The 15,599-nt window shown below is 40.1% G+C and overlaps 1 protein-coding gene across 1 annotated transcript in view; it reads left to right on the top strand.

Moving 5' to 3' along the window:
• RALYL (RALY RNA binding protein like) overlaps nucleotides 1–15,599 on the top strand; it is a 796,461-nt gene that overhangs the window by 390,081 nt on the left and 390,781 nt on the right. Inside the window, exon 5 of the mRNA XM_033929436.1 lies at nucleotides 10,803–11,078. Within this exon, the coding sequence (XP_033785327.1) occupies nucleotides 10,823–11,078 (256 nt within the window). The 5' untranslated portion in view covers nucleotides 10,803–10,822. The remainder of the gene's footprint in view (nucleotides 1–10,802; nucleotides 11,079–15,599) is intronic.

Here is a 15,599-nt window from a genome sequence, read left to right as displayed (position 1 = left end):
CTGAATTTATTGAAAAAACAAACATTCTGCATCCTAACCAGACAGGCTTCAGACAACATCACTCAACGGAGCATTTATTAATAGGCATGACAACAGTCATTCACTACCATTTGGATCATCACAATTCTGTCCGCTTAATATCACTCGATCTTTTGCCTACATTTGACGCTATAAATCACAAACTTCTCCTTGGACGACTTGAGGCAATCGGGATTACAGATCAAGTGTTGGCATGGTTCTGCTCGTACTTCACCAACTGTTCTTCCACAGTCTCATATAATAATTCTATCTCAGAAACTTTCTTTACTAATTTCAGCATCCCCCAAGGCTCAATTCTTTCACCTTTCTTATTTAATATCTTCCTTACCCCTCTGATGACCCTCTGTCAGTCCATAGGTTTCAGTGCGTTTGCCTATAAAGATGACATACAATTTCTTCATCCTCTCAATCCCAATAACCCCAAAGAAATCCATTCCATTAATGAAAAACTCGGTCAAATTCATCATTGGCTTGACACTAATAGGTTGGCACTCAATGTCAAGAAAACTAATGTAATGCTTTTTCCTTGGTAAGATGGAATTAATCTCATCGATCCTATTACTTTAGTTGGTACTGCTCTTCAAACTGTTACCTCCATCAAGATACTGGGAGTCATTTTCGATCAGAAACTATCTTTTTACGAACACATTAGCTGTGTAATTAAATCCACATTTTTCAGACTGAGATAAATTTGATCAATATTTAAATGATTGGAACCCTAATCCCTTAATATATTAATTCACTCGATCATTTAAAGAATCAATTACTGCAATGCCTTGTTCATAGGAATCCCCCTGAAAAAGATCAGATGGTTACAGCTCATTCAAAACACCTCAATTAAACTCTTATGGAAGGCAAATAAATTTGATCATGTTACTCCACTTCTCGAGAAATCTCACTGGCTCCCCGAATAACTGAATAACCTACAAGATCTGTCTATTAACCTTCAAATCAATTCTCCATAAAACCCCGGCCTTTATTGAGAGATTTTTAATACCTTATACTCCTGTTCGATCACTTAGATCTGATAACCAACACTTGCTGGTAATCCCTTCTTTGAAATCCATTAATACCCGTAGGCAATACATCTTCTCTCTCATTGCTCCATAACTGTGGAATTCCTTCCCCATATATATAAGGGAAGAATGTCTTATACACAGATTCAAAAGCAAATTGAAATGCTTTCTTTCTACAGATGCTTTTAATTGCTATTTTTTCTTTTGGAATTTTATTACTATTTTTATTTTTACAAGACCTACACATGGTCTCCCCCCCCCCCAACGTTTTACCCCTATTTGTCTCCTTTACTGTCAAATATTGTAGTTCCTCCCCCATTTTCCTTTTGGATCTGTTTTGTTTTATTGTCTGACTTATGTTAATAATGTTGTCTCCCCGTACTGAGAAATGCACTACATGTTTTTAGATTTGTTCATCGCTTTGTATTACAATTAAGTGATCCATCAAATTTAATTAAAACTTGAAACTCCTCCAGGAATCACAGCTTCCTAGCCAGTGGGTAGAGACCCATCTTATAGTTCTCTCGGCAGCCCACATCTCCAGGGAGTGGAATGTGCAAGCAGATTTCCTCAGCTGGCACTTGCTGGATCCAGGGGAGTGGGTGCTCTCCTGGGACATGTTTCTGAAGATTACGGATCACTGGGGCATGCCCTTGATTAACTTGATGATGATGAAAGACAATACGCAAGTTCCATGGTTTTTCAACAGACAGAAGGAGTTCAAAGCAGTGGCTTTGGATGCCCTTCTTCAGCCTTGGCCTACAGAGAGGCTGCTTTATGTTTTTCCTCCATTGCCTATGGTGAGCAGAATCCTTAAGCGCATTGCTCACCACCCAGGTCAGGTAGTGGTAGTGGCTCTGGATTGACCCAGGCAGCCATTGTATGCTGACTTGGTCATGTTGTTGATGGCCAAACCATTACTGCTAGAAGGAAAGCAGGGGCTTCTGTCTCAGCGTCCGGTCCATATGGAGGATCCCTCCCCTTTGATCTTATGGCCTGACTCTTGAAAGGGCACATTTGAGGAAGACAGGATATTTGGAAGAAATCATTGCCACTCTTTTGCAGGTCAGAAAGCATTCCACTTTGGTGATTTATGCTAGAATGTGGAGGACCTTTGAGGTGTTACAGTAGTAGGGCAGTTTTGCCGGCAGGGGCCTCTGTGGTGCAAATTCTTGCATTCCTGCAGGAGGGCATGGCCAGAGGATTAGCTGGTAGCTCTCCACGTTGTGGTGCTGGCATGTTTTCGGGAGCACATTCAGGGAGCTTCCTTGGGGGTGCATCTGGACATGATTCACTTCCTGAGCAGGTCGCAGTGCATCAAGCCCCCTAGGTGAGCAATTTGTCCATCATGGATTCTCAACCTGGTGCTTAGGGGAACTGAAAAGGAACATAACAGATGGGAATGTGTGTATGGAGCTGAAAAATAAGAAGGGATACCCATGTAATAGGCTTTATGGGTAAGGGTAAGAACCATGAAGAATATTAAAAAATGAATGGGAAGCCAGTGTAGTTGGAGAAATAATGGGGCACAGTTCTGCTAATTAGCTAGCTCAGTTAGGTCAGCCATTCCCCACAGAATGGCAATATACGTAATGCACTTTTTAATACATTGAAAAAAAATGTTTTCATACATTCATTAAACCTCCTTTATATGGTTATTAGTAAATGAAGGCTCATTAAATCTGAGAGCCCTTGCAGGTGCACTACATAGCACTCTTGTATGCACTGCACATTAATACAGCAGTATTCCCTTCCAATCCTTGAGGACTGCAAATAGGTCAGATTTTCAAGCTGTCTGTAATAATTATGTAGAATATTTGCATACAGTGGAAGTAGCACGCATGAAAAGCTGTCTTCCAAATTCACTAGGGGTATCCTGAAATCTTGACCTGTTTGCGGCCCTTGAGGGATCTCAGTGAATTCTACTGTGCACTGGAAGTTAAGCAGCACACCATTGAAAAAAGTGATGAGTTCTAATTGAGCATATAGCAACTTCAATGTGTTTATGAAACTCTTAACTCTTAACCCTAACTACAAAAATAGGATACAGCTACACCTGTGTATTTTTTTCAAAAGACAAGCCCTTTTGTTAAGAGGTTAGTCCAAGTTAGTCTACCATTTTCATGCTTTTTACCTGTGTTGACTTTAGTGGAATATTTGTTAGTTTCTGATGGGAAGGCATTGATTGTTGTAAGAAATTATATAAAATCCTTTGTGCAACCTGTACAGTGAATTGCATTTAACATGATAGAAGAGATAATGGGCCTGATATACAAAAATATTTTTTTCTCATTTTATGTTTACAGGAACGAGCAATGCTTACTACACCAGGCCCACTATGCAATTCCTGCCACTTAGTGGACAAAGTCATTGTAATTCTACGTATTTTGCACACTACTTAGCCTTGAGTGTTTGTTCCATTGATACAAGAAAATCACTATATATCCTAAATGTAGATATGATCTATTCAGACATTTACAGCATGAATACCAAAAGCCTCATAAGAACATGATAGCCTTATTGGGTAAGATCAGTGGTTTATCTAGCCCAGTATCTCATCTTCATGGTGGCCAATTCAGGTCACCCCAATCTAAATCAAGATGATTTTAATGGAGATTTTCACTGCTTATTTATTTAGTATCGGATAAAATACCTGAGTAATGAAAATCTGATTAGTTGAGCATTCATTTTTAAACTAAAATGGATTCTTGTTTGCATTTTTTTTAAATATATTTATTTGAATCAATTTGTAACACACCAAACTAACTTCAGGGCTCTTTTTCTAAAGTGCAGTAAAATCGGGGCTTACCATGTTTTAACACATGACTTCCCCACATGATAAGCCCATATTCAGTACATCACTTTTTAGGACTTTTTGTTTTTCTTAACTGCAGGTTGTGTTCCTGTTAGCCTGCAGTACCTACAAAAAAATTAGCATAAGAGCACTTAGGGCTGGATTCTGAAATTGGTGTCTAAAATACAGATTGGCACCTAAAGTTAGGTGCCTATTGCATGTCAATCACTCTTAAAACGTAGGCGCCTGTAATATAGGCTAGGGTTTTAAAGGGTTATTATTTATTTATTTTTAAAAATTATAAACCGCTTAAAATCTAAGTGGTGTACACAATAGCATACATAATATTAAACAGTCCAAATGCCCTAAAAATAGAATTTATATGTTCTCAAGCAAAGTTCTGGGTGTCACCTTAGACTCTTCTCTATCCTTCAACGAACATCTCCAATCCCTGGTGAAGAAATGCTTCTTCAGCCTTCACATGCTAAGGAAAGTCAGACCCTATTTTCACCAAAAACACTTCGCAGTCCTAGTACAATCCATCATCCTCTCCAGATTGGATTATTGCAATTCTATCTACCTCAGCCTAACCAAGAAAAGCCTCCACAGACTTCAGCGGATTCAGAACGCCGCAGCTAAGCTTGTTTTCGCGAAAAGCAAATTTGATCACGTCTCACCACTCCTGTCTAAGCTCCATTGGCTCCCAGTAATCCCCAGGATCCACTTCAAATGTGCGTGTCTGGCCTACAAGATCCTACATGGCATCCTTCCTGCCGTTATCCCTCTATCCTGGAACTCCCCAACCCCTACTTCCTCCAGATCCTCCCAAATTTTTTAACTATCCTTCCCTTCCATAAAAGGTATTTCCCATGCAGGCAAACTTGGGTCATCCCTCCCCTTTAGAATCACTGAGATCTGGAATAACCTCACCTCCCCACTCCGAACCTCAAGCTCCCTCCAACTCTTCCGCAAACACCTAAAAACCTGGCTATTCTCAAAACTGTAACACTTCCCCCCTCTTAGGCCTCTCACCTTCCCCCTTTACACCTAACTCTTTAATCTCTCCACTGTAGTTCCTCTTTCATCCTTCTTCCTGTAAACCATGCCGAGCTCCGCATTCGTGGAGATGGTGCGGTATATAAACCCAAGGTTTAGTTTAGTTTAGTTTATATAATATTTACATTTCATAATAATCTAATGTTGGTGTTGCTACATCATCTTATAACTCCCCCACATTAAACATCTCTCAGCCCTAAGGGACATAGCATGGCCCAAACTAGATCAATGAACTCCCTTTAAACATCACATGAAGGCATCTACAAATAGCTGGGTTTTTAGCTGTTTCTTGAAATTCATACGATCTCAAAATGTGCCTAGTGGCGCCCATGTCTGTCTTCACCACTAAACACGCCTACTTTGGTGTCAGGTGCCACTACATGCAATAGGCACCTATCCTCTTAGGCACAATTCAACCTATCTCCTAATTAATTTTTTTTATCAATTATGAGCTTGTGAAAGCTCATAATTGAAGCCAATTTACTAATTAACTCTCCCCTCATTTAATGAATCTTAGGGGGGGTTTTTATCGCAGGCCGCAGCCGTAAAAGCTCTTATGAGCATTGGAGCTTTTATAGCCACGACCTGTGATAAAAAAAACCCTAACATGAATTCATTAAAAGGGGGGAAGGGGTAAGTTAGGCACCTACCTATAGGCGTCTCTTATAGTATTTCACCCTCCTGGTTAGAAGGCACTAAGTACTCCTGTGTTACCTTCGAATAATGCATTAGTTGGATAATTTAGGAATACTCAATCCCTGCCCATGACGTACCCTCCCTCTAACATATTATTATTTATATTCCGCCTTTAAATAAGGCGGATTACAACCAAACATACACAATTTTAAAAAATAGCAAAACAAAACAAATCTATCAGAAAATATTTGTAAAAAATCAATAATGCACAGGTTAGCACACACCAACAGGCAAAATACTACAAAAGGTTTTAACATGTTTCTGTAGTAGCCTATTGGCACCTGCTAATTACTTGTTAAGGTCTTAATGATTTTCAGTGAAAGGGCTTCTTCATGCAATGAACTTCACCAATAACTTTTGAGTACTCTAAAATATTTTTTCCAAGGGTAAACAGGCATTATATTCTCACATATGCACTGTGTATAGTTGCACCATTTTGTCTAATTTGTCTATCAGAGCTAGATTGTAAGCTCTTTCGTGCAGGGACTGTCTCTTCCATGTTTGGTATTGTCATAACATGAATCTCTACTCTTGTCTGATAACCAAGTCGCAGTGCATCAGATCTGGTCTGGTACTTCCTCATTTCAGCCCCAAAATGGATTTACTGGGGATTAGGTGAGATGCCAGCATGCACCACAATCTCTACTCTTTTTTTTTTTAACTGCAGATAAGTCAAACAAATTAGTCTGTATGCAAATTCAGGTTGGAATTCATCCAGTGGCTATAAAGTCCTCTGGATCATCATTTGAATTTATTTTGTATGAAGACAAGGTCCTCCTTTTACGAAACTGCAATAGCAGTTTCTAGCATGGGAAGCCACGCTGAATGGCCCGCGCTGTTCCCGATGCTCATTGAGTTCCTATGAGTGTCAGGAGCAGCGTGGACCATTCAGCGCAGCTCCCCACGCTAGAAACTGCTATTGCAGTTTCATAAAAGAGGGGAAAAGTTCCCATATTTGGAGATCCTACCGGTACTTGACCCACCGCATTGATCATTGTAGCCCCATCAATTGTGCTTCTAGCTGCAGTAACTGTCCAGAGGCCTGAATCTGCCTCAGTTTCCCACATTTCACTTTCCTCCTCAGGCCATTCCTTATCCTTAATCTCAGTTCTTCTTGGAGTTGGAACTCTGGTGTAAACTCCCTTGTAACCATCTTCTTTCCCCTGGGCCTCCTTTAGATAACTATTGGATTGAGGGGAGGTTTCCCAAGGGGAAATCACTTTCCTAAAAGACACTTTCCTCATGGGACATGTAGTGTATGTATATCTGGGGACTCTGGAGCTGTCCAGGGATTTCCCCAGGGAAGAATTAGGATCAGTTCTCCCCTTTTCCCCAAGAGTACATTCACAGTATACAGTGATGCATATGCCTTCTAGCACTATATAAATGATAAGACATAGTAGTCGTATCAGAATCTATGCCAGAACTCCACTGGGCAGATAAGGCAGAACCTTGGATAAATATGGAAGGAGAGTTTTCCAAGGTTCCATGCTTGCTAATAGAATCTTGAATTATAATTTCTATACAGCATTCTTTATGAAATTGCTTATACAAAAATGTCCTGTTTTGAACAATATATTCCATCAGAGTATCTTACCAACATATGACAATGATCTCCTAGAAACCAGAAAACACATACTATGGTCTATATTTGATGCCTTTTACATCATCTCTTATACCTCAGCAGTATCCATTGTGATGCAGAGGCAGGCATGGCTACAAATTTCTGTCCTTGATGCTATTGTTTAGAACCGTCTCTCCAATATACCATGTATAGGAGCTGATCTTTTTTTGGAGATTGTATAGAAGAAGGCAGCAAAAGACTCAGCCTTAGCCTTAAGCCAAATAACACCATCTTTTTGACTCCCTTGTAGAGAGCATTGACAGCGTATCTCTCTCTCTCTCTCTACCTTAGACTCTTCCTTTGGGACATCATCTCCACCACTTTTACTATCAGTGGACCCTCATAGCAACAAATTACCGAGTCCTTCAAGTAGTGAGTCAGGGCTATGCCCTCCATTTAAAGTAAAAACATATGAACCATCCTCAAAAAGTATCTTTTCATCTCCCTTCCAAAGACCCTCCTTCACCAAGAGTCTCAGCTCTCCTCCAGCTCAATGCTATAGAACAAGTTCCCCCGAAGGAGAATGACTGAGGATTCTACTCCAAGTATTTCCTCATATCTAAAAAGATAGGAAGTCTTTTATCAATTCTGGACCTTCGTGCACTCAACAAATACTTAGTGAAGGAAAATTTTGAATGGTCTCTCTGGGAACCCTGTTACCACTGTTACAACAAAATGACTGATTCTGCTCCCTAGATCTCAAGGAAGCGTATACTCATATTTCCATTTTACCTGCCCGCAGGAAATATCTTTGCTTTCTAGAAGGAACATATCACTTCCAGTACAAAGTACTATCATTTAGCTGGCATCAGCACAGAGTGTTCACAAGATGATTGGTAGTAGTGGTGGCAACCCTCCTCTCATGCAGCTTTCATGTGTTCCCTTACCTATATGACTGGTTAATCAAAGCCTCATCATTGCAATAAGCTCACCAGGCCATCAGTTTGTCTCTTGGAACTTCTAGGATTTGCAGTCAACTACTAGAAATCACATCTTCAGCCAACTCAGACCTTAGAATTTATAGGATCTCTCCTAGACAAAATTCAAGCTCGAGCTTTTCTACCATAACAGAGGCTCAACAACCTTATTCAGATATGTCAGAAAGTTTCCTTTCTACAATGCATCACAGCATATTAAATATTGTCTTCTAGGCCTCATGATATCTATGGTTCACTTGACTCCATTTACTTAGCTACATCTCAGACAACTTCATTGGACCCTTTTGACCCAATGGACTTAAGCCACTGGAGCTCTTTCTCAACAGATCCAATGAACATAGACCTTCAGCAGTCTCTCCAGTGGTGAATGCTACCAGCCAATCTATCCAGGGACCTTCTTTTCCACACCCCACTGCATCAGAAAATACTCACAATGGATGCTTCCATGATTGGTTGGGGAGCCTATCTCTATGGCCTTCATACCCAATGAAGCTGGACTCCTCATGAGAAAACTCTCCATATCAATCTCCTGGAACTTTGAGCAATCCACAGTGCTTTCCGTACATTCCAAGATTTGCCTCCTCAATCATAAAGTACTTATTCAAATAGACAACTAAGTTACCATGTTCTTTGTGAACATACAAGGAGGCACAAAGTCTTGTCCACTTTGCCAAGAAGTTATACAAATCTCATCCTGGGCAATTCCTCACAACATGTTCCTCAATGCAATTTATCTAGCAGGAAAACAAAACATCTTAGCAGATAAGTTGAGCTGACTCCTTCAACCTCATAATTAGTTACTCAATTTAACCATCTTATGACAGATATTCTTGGATTGGGGGTCCCTAGATATACAGTAGACTTCTTTGCTTCCTCTCATAACCACAAACTTCCACTCTTCTATTCTGGAATCTACACGTCCAACCGTCTGGAATCAGATACCTTCTTCCTCAACTAGCGGGGCAAATTTCATTATGCTTTCCCTCCAATTCCTCTAGTTGGGAAGACTCTGCTCAAACTTCGCCAAGAATAGGCCATCATGATTCTCATAACATCTTGGTAGCTATTTCAACCATGGTTCCCTCTTCTCCTACAACTCATTATAAAGGAACCCATTACACTTCAAATCTTTCCAACATTGTTGACACAGAACTAGGGTTCTCTCCTTCATCCCAGTCTAAGTTCATTAGCACTCACAGCATAGTATCTCTCTCCCACAAAGTAGATGCTTTCACACTATCTGCACCAGTGTCAGCTATCATTGAAGCTTCTAGAAAGCTTTCCACACAGCACTGCTATCATTTCAAGTGGACTGGTTCACAGTCTGGTGTAATCTTTACTCACTAGATCTGATCAATTGTCCTCTCCCATCGGTTCTAGATTATCTTCTACACCTTTCCAACTCTGGTCTCAAAACTACTTCAGTTGGAGTTCATCTCAGTGCTTTCAGTGCTTAACATACACCGCTGGACAAAAAGCTTTCTTTAGTTTCCAGATTACCATATCAGGCCTTTACATTATCAAGACACCTCTCAAGCCCCCTCCTGTTACTTTGGACCTTAGTGTCATACTTTCCAATCTGCTGAAGCCTCCATTTTATCACTCTCAAGTTCATCTCTCAAACATCTCACTTGGAAAGTTGTCTTCCTCATATCTCTAATTTGTGTATGCCAGATCAGTGAACTTAAAGCATTTGTATCAGATCCACCTTATACAACATTCTACCATAGCAAGGTGGTTCTGCATATATCCAAAGTTCCTCCTAAATGTCATCTCAGAATTTCATCTAAATCAGTCTATAGTTCTCTCTGTCTTCTTTCCAAAACCATATTCTCACTCTGGTGAAGCAGCACTCCACACATTGGACTGCTGTTCCTATCATTCAATTCTGTAACTAAGAGAACCATTTCTACTTGGCTAGTAGACTTTATTTCTGTGTGCTTAGCTCAGGCTGTGCTGTGCTTGAAGGCCGTGTCACTGCACATAAATTTCAAAGAATGGGGACTTCAGTAGCTCATCTTTATTCCACTCGCATTGAGAATATCTGTAATATCTGTAAAGCAGCCAACTGGTCCTCAATTCACACTTTCACATCCCACTACTGTTTGGAGAATCATTCCAGATGGGATAGTCAGTTTGGCCAAGCAGTTCTACAAAATTTATTCTCTACGTAGATGCCAACTTTCCTCCAACCTTTTTGGTTTTGCCAGGCTCATGGTAGTTGTCAATAGTCCTCTTCCCAGAGGCATGACCCTGGCAGCTTGGGAGTCCCACATATGAGAATATAATGCCTGTTTGCCCTCAAAGAAAATACAGTGACTCACTTATAGCAAATGTTCTCTCAGGACAGCAGGTATGTATTCTTCTCTAGTTGGCTTCTTAGCTTTGTTATGAACTGATTGTCTCATGAACTGACTTTGGGTGGGAAGGCACCAGTGCACACATAGTATGGGATGGCTTTAAAGTGGCAATATACTTTTTGACTGTCCTTGCTGGGTTCCTTGGATGGTGTCATACGCATGTGAGAATATATGCCTGCTGTCCTCGGAGAACACTTGCTGCAGGTGAATAACTGTGCTTTATTTGGGCATTGAAATTCAATCACCAGAATGACTTTATTTTTTCCTATGCATTCATAGGTAAGAAGAGTGAGACAACAATGATGGGCAAAGCACAGACCAGCAATGTCACTAATAAGAATGACCTCAAGTCTATCAACTCCAGAGTCTTCATTGGTAACCTGAACACAGCCATTGTTAAGAAAGCTGACATTGAGGCAATCTTTGCTAAGTACGGGAAAGTGGTTGGCTGCTCGGTGCACAAAGGTTATGCATTTGTGCAATATATGAGTGAAAGGCATGCAAGAGCTGCTGTGACAGGAGAAAATTCCAGGATCATTGCTGGACAACCACTTGGTAAGTGCTAGCAGCTCTTCAAAAAAAACCAAAAACAAACCTGTGAGTCCTATAGGAGGGAGAAAGAGGGATTGCCCCCTAGGAATCTGCCTAAGAGAATGGCCCTTTGTGATGTGCTATGTGTATTAGGGGTGCAGTTATAAATATTGGTACCTATGCTCTGGAACAATTTAGGGTTCTTTCTACTAAAGGGTGTTAAGCATGCAATCAATGAAAACAGGGTATGCGTGTTAAGTATTTTTGTGTAAGTTTGCCTGTTTCTGTGCATTAAACCGTGCATTACTGAATTTATCAAACATTTTCTGTCATGGAATGTGGGAATGTGACATAGGTGAAGAGTAAGCATAGAAGTGTTAGCCAACTTGGGCCTTACACTTACAATGCACTGAGGGCCAAATTCTATAAACGGCACCTAAGCGTGCCTACTTTGTAGGTGTCGCTCTACGTAGTTGTCAATCAACTGCTAAGCGCTGTTTATAGAATCCAGCTTAGCAGTACCTCGGTGTGCTTAGGTGTTCTAGAAGTAGGTGCCTGTATATTAGGTCACATTTTACTGGGTTTAATTTACTGGCACCTATCTTGGACACTTAGAGATGTCTAAGTCAACCACAAAAATATTTTTCAGGTAGGCTTCATTAGGCATCAGAGGGTGCTTGAACTTAGGCAACGCTAGGCATCCTAAGAGTTTGGTGCCAATCTCTTAATTGCTAATTTAAATTTTTTTTATTTTGATTGGCTGAAAACCTGCATGGTCAACTACCAAGCCAATTAAAAAAAAAGTTGTGCACAGATCCGAAAGTTAGTCATTGCTAGCCATCCACGATGAGGGCGTCATTTAAAGAATCTGATCCTAACTGTCTAATGCAGAGTTAACATGGGATCACTTGCTGCCTCCTAAATAGGAGATGCTAAGTGTTTCCACATTAATTGGGGACAGGTATTGCATGTTAACCTGAATTTTAATACTCAACCTGCAATAAACAATAGTGGGAATACCCCTACTTGATGCAGCTTTGTTGTGCATTAAAATTATACTTTATAAAACTTTCAGCCCCAAAGTAGAAGTATTTTAGTTGAAAAATCTCTGAATGTATTTGTTGCCTGTTCTTTTTTTTTCTGATGGCTATCACTTGCTGTTTTACTGTGAGATGTGGATGAAGTTGAAGGGACCATGCAAACTCTTTCTATTAAGCCTATAAGATTCAAAGTAGGCAGTATTATGAGTTAGATGTGAACAATTTGCTACTCATTCCACACATTATAACCAGTAACACTGTAAATGATGGCAGATAAAGACCTGCATGGTCCATCCAGTCTATCCAACAAGGTGACCAGAGCCTTATCTACCACTCTGTGCAGATTGTAATCATTCAGGCTTAAACAATGCTTAGCAATTTGTCATAATATGATGGAGTTTTGAGGCAATATTTGCTATAAATACTTTTAGTGATACTTTTGATTAAATTGCTAATTTGAACATTAATATGTCTTCCCCTCTCCCTTTAGTTGCACAGCACCACTGTTCCTTTTAAGCTGAGCATGAGTCTTCCGATGGCACTGCTGCCAATGAGGGGTGGTGTTTCAGCATTGTGTTTTCAATAGCTAGAGATTGGCAGGTGCCCTGGAGTCCTGCAGAGTTTGCTTTTCCCTCACTATTGAAAATGTGATGGTAAAACATCACATCCCACTAGCAGGTTTATAGGTGGAGGACTCTTGCTTACCTTAGAGCAGGGGTGTCAAAGTCCCTCCTCGAGGGCCGCAATCCAGTCAGGTTTTCAGGATTTCCCCAATGAATATGCATGATATCTATTAGGATACAATGAAAGCAGTGCATGCAAATAGATCTCATGCATATTCATTGGGAAAATCCTGAAAACCCAACTGGATTGCAGCCCTTGAGGAGGGACTTTGACACCCCTGCCTACGAGGGAACAGCGCACAGCACCCTCACTTGTACTATGTGAGAAAAAATTGTTATATAATATGCAGACTAGATCATCTGAGTTGTTCTTCCTCTGTCATGGCTTTCAGACTATACTTCCTTTACTCGAGTTATTTTTTCAATATACTGTATGGTATGCAGAGATTTAAAATTATCTTCCATATCCACCATTGATACCTCAGTTCTCATTACTGTAATTTGCCTTTATGACAGATGTATTTCTTTTCCTGTCTTTTTAGTTTGTATCCCTTACAATGGGTCAGTGAGAGGACAAACTAAGTATTACAGTGAAAAATACAGCACTTCTTTTGCACTATTGGATAAAAGTACTGTCTTAATAGAGCAATCCCAGTGAACACTGGCTGCCTTTATTAGTAAGGCCTGTGCTATCGGTTTTGCTTGTTTGAAGCAGGTAGGGCTGTGATGATATACAGTTCCATTTTAGCAAAACTGTAGAATGCAGTCTCCCACTTACTGAGCTACTGTACATTTTACTGCTGTTTTCTCTGGAGGCATGAACAGAATCACCCATAATAGTGCTGTACTGTTTGACGCACAGTGTACATTAGTTACCTTGGTGCTTAATAGAGATGTGATGTTTTCAGAAAATTTCAAAGGGAAACTGAAAATGTTCACATTTAAACAGGAAGTACTAACAAAAGCATCTCAGTTATTCAATCTGAATTTAGAAGAAATTAAATTATTCTGAAGTATCCATTTCTATTTGTGACATTTATTCCATTCCTGAAGAGAACTGCATACTTGTGTCTCTATTAATCAATGCTTAGGGCTCTTTTTACAAAGCCGCGTTAGGCTTTTTTTTATCATCGTCCGTGGTGGTATTAGCTCTGACGCTCATAGAATTTCTATGAGCATCAGAGCTAATACCACCGCAGCCGGCGATAGAAAAGCCTAATAAGGCTTCGTAAAAGGGGGGGAGGGGTTAGTGTATGATAACAGCATTATCACATACTAAGCTTATATTATGAAAATTTCTTTGCAATAGATAATGCATGATAATACATTTTTGCGTTAAAGAGTTAGTAAATAGGGGGTTGACGTTTATGAAACTTTCTCCTAATAATAAAAAGGTTTTATCACCCAAGTACAATCAGAGTAAAAGCACGTGCACAGCTTATGTATCATCCCGTAGTAGAAACTGTTTAAATGCTGATGTAATACTTTTTATGGGGTTAGATTGGCTATGATATCATTGTAGATTAGGGTACCCACTGAATTCTTTTCTTGTCTAATTCTAGGATTTCCTCCCCCCCCCCCCCCAAAGATAGAAATTGTCTGTTACTTCTGACCTCAGCATTAGTTCTATGTTTTATTAAAACTTGTTATACTGCTTGTTCTTACAACAGATCCAAGCGGTTTACAAATCAAAATAGAGTAAAGAACTTCTTTCTCTTGCAATTTAGCACCTTGGAGTCTCCTCTTGACTCCAAACACATACTTTCCATCAAGAATCTCTCTCTTTGGATTCCTTCCTTCTTGTGGTGTCCCTCCTGACTGCCTCCCACAGCTCCAACTCATTAAAGGACTCACTGAATCCCATATTTATATTATTACCCTTTCCTTTGGGGAATGGTTACTCCTGTATTACTTCACTTCTAACTCTCCTATTCCTAGACAGTTCTTTATTACAAAATACAAATACATCTCTTGGTGGCATCCTAGGGGTCTCTACATTAAGATACATTGCTCTAAATAAGGAGCATTATTTTAATTTTATGATAATATAAAGTCACTGAAAAAAGTATTCTGCCAGGTTAGCTATTAATGAAGATGCTATAGAGCAGTGGTCTTCACTAATATTTAAGTGGGGGCCACTTTGAATCCAAATGAGCTGAAGGAGAGCCACAAAATGTGAGGCAATGACACTGCTTACTAGCAAGTGACAATGACACCTATCCAACATATCAAACCTTTTAAAAACTTTTCATTGGGGGTATCCTCAAGGACGCAGACATTTCTATGCACTTCCTGCTTTCTGTCACAAACTTTAGTGTATGCAGTGATGGATCCTCCTTCACTGCTCTCCCACTATCGATTGGAGTTCGCCACAGCTCTGTCCTGGGACCTCTTCTCTTCTCCATCTATACTCATTCCCTTGGTGCTCTGATCTCCTTCCATGGTTTTCAATATCACCTCTATTCTGATGACTCCCAGATCCAAGGAATCCAAGCCTGAGTCTCAGCTTGCTTGCCCAACATTGCTGCCTGGATGTCCTGACGAAAACAAGAGAATAGACCCAATGATCTCCACAGACAAATCCAAGAAGAAACAAAAAACAATGTGAAGAAATGATGTTCTTGAGATGAACTTTATTAATATTAAAATAATATTAAAACTTGGCAAACCACATAAAAACTTCTAGGACGCAGTCCGCTGAAAAGCTTTGGACCCTGGACCCAACATGGTCCGTGTTTCGACAGAATGTCTTCTTCAAGGGTCCCTATGAAGTCCTATGGTAAAGATGCATCTTTACCATAGGACTTCATAGGGACCCCTGAAGAAGACATTCTGTTGAAACACTTACTGTGTTGGGACCAGGGTCCAAAGCTTTTCAGCAG

This window comes from Geotrypetes seraphini, chromosome 2 (genome assembly GCF_902459505.1).
Source record: "Geotrypetes seraphini chromosome 2, aGeoSer1.1, whole genome shotgun sequence".
Taxonomy (NCBI): domain Eukaryota; kingdom Metazoa; phylum Chordata; class Amphibia; order Gymnophiona; family Dermophiidae; genus Geotrypetes; species Geotrypetes seraphini.
Note: the sequence above shows the minus strand (reverse complement) of the source record. Positions and strands in the feature narration are given on the sequence as shown.